Source organism: Morone saxatilis, unplaced genomic scaffold, assembly GCF_004916995.1.
Source record: "Morone saxatilis isolate NCDOM2014 unplaced genomic scaffold, NCSU_SB_2.0 Contig2, whole genome shotgun sequence".
In the NCBI taxonomy this organism is placed as follows: Eukaryota; Metazoa; Chordata; class Actinopteri; family Moronidae; genus Morone; species Morone saxatilis.
This window is the reverse complement of record NW_023339762.1, coordinates 26,277,801-26,282,300: the sequence shown is the minus strand read 5'-3', so window position 1 is coordinate 26,282,300 and position 4,500 is coordinate 26,277,801. Positions and strand designations below refer to the sequence as shown.

The window sequence follows — 4,500 nt, the reverse complement described above, 5'->3', positions numbered from 1 at the left end:
ACAGTGCTGATCAGATATGGATCCAGATTCTGTTGTTGACTATTTCTCTCCTCAAATCTGTTCACAAACATATTTTACTGTTTATCTGGAATATGAGAATCTGAGATTAAATAAATGAAGATCTTGTATTAAACTTTCTTTATTGTGCGGTAAAGTCACAAGCTACCCAGCTGTATATAATGTAATTAGCAACATTAAAATGATGAACACGTTATTGCTTCAATAATATAAATGATCCTGAAATGGGCATTCGACTTTATGAGTATTTTTTTGTACTGTATGTATAGTTGGATTCACGTGACTGTATATCATATAGTATATTTTGTTTCTGTTCATAGTGAGGTGAAGTCTGTTTTCGATAAGGAAGTTGAAACCATGAAGCGGTTTGAGTCGCCCAACATCCTGCGAATGTTTGGCATCTGTGTCCAGGAAGAGAAAAGTGAGCAAACTGCAGCATGTCAATCATTTGTTTTTATAAAAAACAACCTACTGCAGCTTTAAACTTAGAGTAATGTGATGTGACTGCCCGAAGGTTCCAGCCCTCAGTTCCTCATCATCATGGAGTACTGTGAGAGGGGAAGTCTGCGTCAGGTTCTGGACTCTGACAGCAAACTGTCCTGGACCAGGAAAGCTCGTATGTGTCTGGACGCAGCGAAAGGACTCTACCGGTCAGTCTGCACAATGATTAATTTTATGTCTGGTTGAAATGATGAAACACACGGAGAAGAAAGGAACTGACGATGCAGAAAATATGAAAGTAATAGTATGGATGAAAGTCTAATCCAATAGACGAGGATACAGAGTAGTGCTCCTGACTTTGATGCAGTTTTTTGAACAGTGCGTTAATGTGATGTTGTGTAGACTTGTGTATGGTGAGTTGTATTTTTTTGTTTTTATGGTTTTTATTAGTGAACGTGGTAACGTTACTGTTAGTGTAACTACATCCTTCAATTCTGCTAGCTCCCTCCCTTTCCGCAAGTTTAAACAATGAACCAGAGACGAGCAAAGGACAGTGTCTTCAGTTGGTCCACTGCAGCTTTTACAGTCACTAGAAGCACATTCACAGCCATTTGTAAAAGTTTCTGTGGTACTTGTGTTGTAACTAAGCTAATGGCTCAGACAGGCTAATGGTGTCCACAGGGGTGTATTTTGGATGCGAGGGGTTGTGCCTCTTCCCAGCATTGGACGCTTGAAATCACAAATGGCTACACCCTCCTACAACCGCATTCAAGTGGTGTAAAGAGAATTAAGAAATGTACACAATTATAAAAACTTTGGTAAGAATGTCAATGTTGATGTAAACATTAATGCCGTCCTCCTCGGCAAAGCTGTAAGCTAGATCACCTGACACCACCGAGATAGCTAACGTGCAGCTAAGGTTGGCGGAGGTGGTTCAGTAGAAAGAAAATAGTTTCTATAAATCTATGAATCTCTAAAACTCGGCAACTCACTTCAAAACAAGACAGATAAATAGCAGGTCAGAGTAAAAATATATATTTAAGATTTGGCTGAACAATCCCTTTAGAGTACTAAATGTTAATATATAAAATATTGACTAGAGCAGCTTTAAATAAGATTTAAAGAACTATCATGATGATTGTCCTCGTTGTCTCTTAGGCTGCACCAGACAGAAGAGAAATGTAAGGTTCACGGATGCATCAACAGCAGCAAGTTCCTGGTGGATGAAGGCTACACAGTCAAGGTACCGAGGCCCAGTGCATGCTGGGATTTAAGGGTTGTTGGTGAAAACAAATTGACGCTGCTGATGTTGGGGGGGTTTATGTTTTTCTTTTCAGCTGGGAGGTTTTGAGCTGGCAAAAACCGAGACGTCGCTGAAGAAGTCGCTGAAGAAGTCGTCGAAGGATAAAGAGATCGGGTCCCTGTGCTACTCCACTCCTCAAAAGCTCAGCAACATCAACTACAAGTACAGCAAAGAGTGTGAGATCTACAGGTGAATGTAAAACATTGATGAAACACACTGGTGTCAAACTCTGCACACTTTTAATTGGTCCCTCACTCATTTTGGAAATGTTGTCTTTCAGCTTTGGGATCGTCATGTGGGAAATTGCAACCCGTAAGAAACCTTTTGACGGTGTGTATCTGCAGCGAACGACCTGTTTTAAGTTTCCTCTTTCAGCGAGAACAGCGGCTGTGGTTAGCTTGAGCTCACGTTGCTTAAAATGGGTCACATCTGCAAGTTCCTTGTCTTCTAGTCAGAGATTGTTCTGACTGGTGTGACCAAAGTTATAACTTATGTAGGCATGAACTATGACCACACACACACACGGCAAAAAAATGTAAGTAAAGGCTAATTTGTTTCAAGTTTTAGACCTATAATGTATTGACAAAACTGGGCAAAACTTTAAATTTCAGGCCACTAAAACTACATTAAGATGCTGACCTGATGGTGGCGCTAGAAGTAATCAACATTTACAGGATCTATTGTCAGAAATGGAATATAATATTGATAGGTATGTTTTCATTAGTGTATAACTTAAAAGATATACACATTAGGCCTATATCTCATCACATTTCATTTATTTCTGTAAAGAAAACTAAATAAAACTGTTATTTTTAAAGTTTAGGTTACACCATGAAACCAGATAAGTTCATTTAACTCAAACAATCGTTGAAACAGATTAAAATTTTAAGTAAAACTACTTAAATTGTTGTTAAAAAACATTCACGATCAAGTACCAATTTTAAGTGACACTGACTTCATTTTGCCATTTTTGTTGTACTGTGAAAAAAACACTGTAAAAAGTACCTAATCAGGAATGTTTTTAACTTACAAAATTGAGTTTGTGTAACTTAAAATCGAGTTAAAATAACTAAATAATACAGTGAAAAAATTACAGTAAATTGATTAAAATGACCAAATATCCTGGAAATAATGTTTATTGTCCTGGAAATTTTTATCCTGTGTTTAATGTTACAGTTAGAGGAAAACTGGAGTCACTTTTTGACAGCGCTATCAGCCCTCCCCAACTTCCAACAGCTCTCTGATTTCTGTTCGAGGTGGACTTCAATGTGTTCTTAACATTTCCTCCAGGTTTGTCGAGTCAGGATATCTATCAGAAAGTGTTCCAAGAGAAATATATGGAGCCCATCCCCGACTGTCCTGAACCTCTGGAAGATCTGATCAACACCTGCCGGGCCTACGATACTTTCCAGAGACCATCTGCTGGAGGTAAATTACACCCACGCTCACCACTACACAGTCTTTCCTATTCTGTTAAGTGTTGTTCATTCATAAATTGTGGCAATCTATCTCTGTCTGCAGTGCTGGTGGATAAGCTGCGCAGCGTGGTGACAAACTTAGAGGAGTGACCAAACTCTTCATCCCTCGGGCGTTTCTGTCATCCTCAGGAGGAGAAATACTGAAACCAAACTACTCTGAAAACTAAGTTTACTGTAACTCTTGTATTAACATCTCATACTGTTTAAACCAGGAACCTGTTTCCAAAAAAATCAACCTTCTCATGGATCTGCTTGGTGTGTTGTTTTTTTTCAAATAATTGTATGTTAAAGGTTCCATATGTTAGATTTAAAGCATTTTACATTTTATTTTTATGTATTAATCACTTTTTATTAAATAAGGAATGGTGTTGTAGTGTAGCTTTGTTCCTCTGCTGCCTGTGGACTGATTTCTATGTGTTTCTGTGTAGGGATGAGGGTCAAAGGTTGTGACCTTTATGCTTCTGGGTGCCTTCTCTCTCCCACTTCCTACAGTGCCAACAGTGGGCAACGCTATTGAAGCTCAAGCGTCTACTGAGGACCTGGGTTGCTTTAAATCTGTTACTTAAGGATAAAATAAATGCAAATAGATGATAATCCTCTTTATAGCTCATATCAAGCACATGTTTCACTACCCTGTATATGTCTGCGTTCACACTGCGGGCAGAAGTGGCCCAAATCCCAAATCTGATCCGTTTAGAAATCTTTAAACACCAGACAAACTGAGACGAAGCAGATGTGATTAATCAGGACTGAGCGCCGTGTGAACGCAGCCTTTTATGGAGCATAGAACTGTCACACATGTACAAACCTTTTACTAACACGTCTCTTATATACTGTCAATGACGAAAATGCAAAAACTGAAAATACCTCCACCTAGTGGTTAACACTCAGTGTTACAACTAATTCTCCTTTTGTTTCCTCATTTTTAAAAACTATTAAAAACTACAAATCTTTGTGAGTCTTTATGTTTACCAGGACTACAAATTCTGGTGTTTCATGCAAAGTCAGTGCTGATATATGAAATATGAACAAATGAAAACAATAAACAAACCGAAACCAGTCGTTTTCACTACGAGTGATAGAAGGGAAATTCTTCTTTTCAACAAAATCTTTCAATGTTGACTTAAAATTAAGGATTTAATCTCATTTTGCTGCAGTATAACTTCTATTTAGTGTTTTGTCATTTCCATGTCTTTACATTTATTTTCTTTTTAACTTAAGTTTGAGTAAGCAGGCTAATTTCCAATTGTGGATGGAGGT

General features: G+C 38.1%; 1 protein-coding gene across 1 annotated transcript in view; it reads left to right on the top strand.

Annotated features, from left to right (window-relative positions):
• The window catches only part of LOC118329981 (mixed lineage kinase domain-like protein), a gene marked incomplete in the record, with an annotated part of 9,006 nt that extends 4,813 nt beyond the window's left edge, over positions 1 to 4,193 (top strand). The window contains 7 exon segments of the mRNA XM_035664343.1: positions 339 to 439; positions 533 to 668; positions 1,618 to 1,702; positions 1,797 to 1,951; positions 2,043 to 2,092; positions 3,053 to 3,190; positions 3,284 to 4,193. Of these exon segments, the coding sequence (XP_035520236.1) occupies positions 339 to 439; positions 533 to 668; positions 1,618 to 1,702; positions 1,797 to 1,951; positions 2,043 to 2,092; positions 3,053 to 3,190; positions 3,284 to 3,330 (712 nt within the window).
• Positions 4,194 to 4,500: the final 307 nt, after the last annotated feature.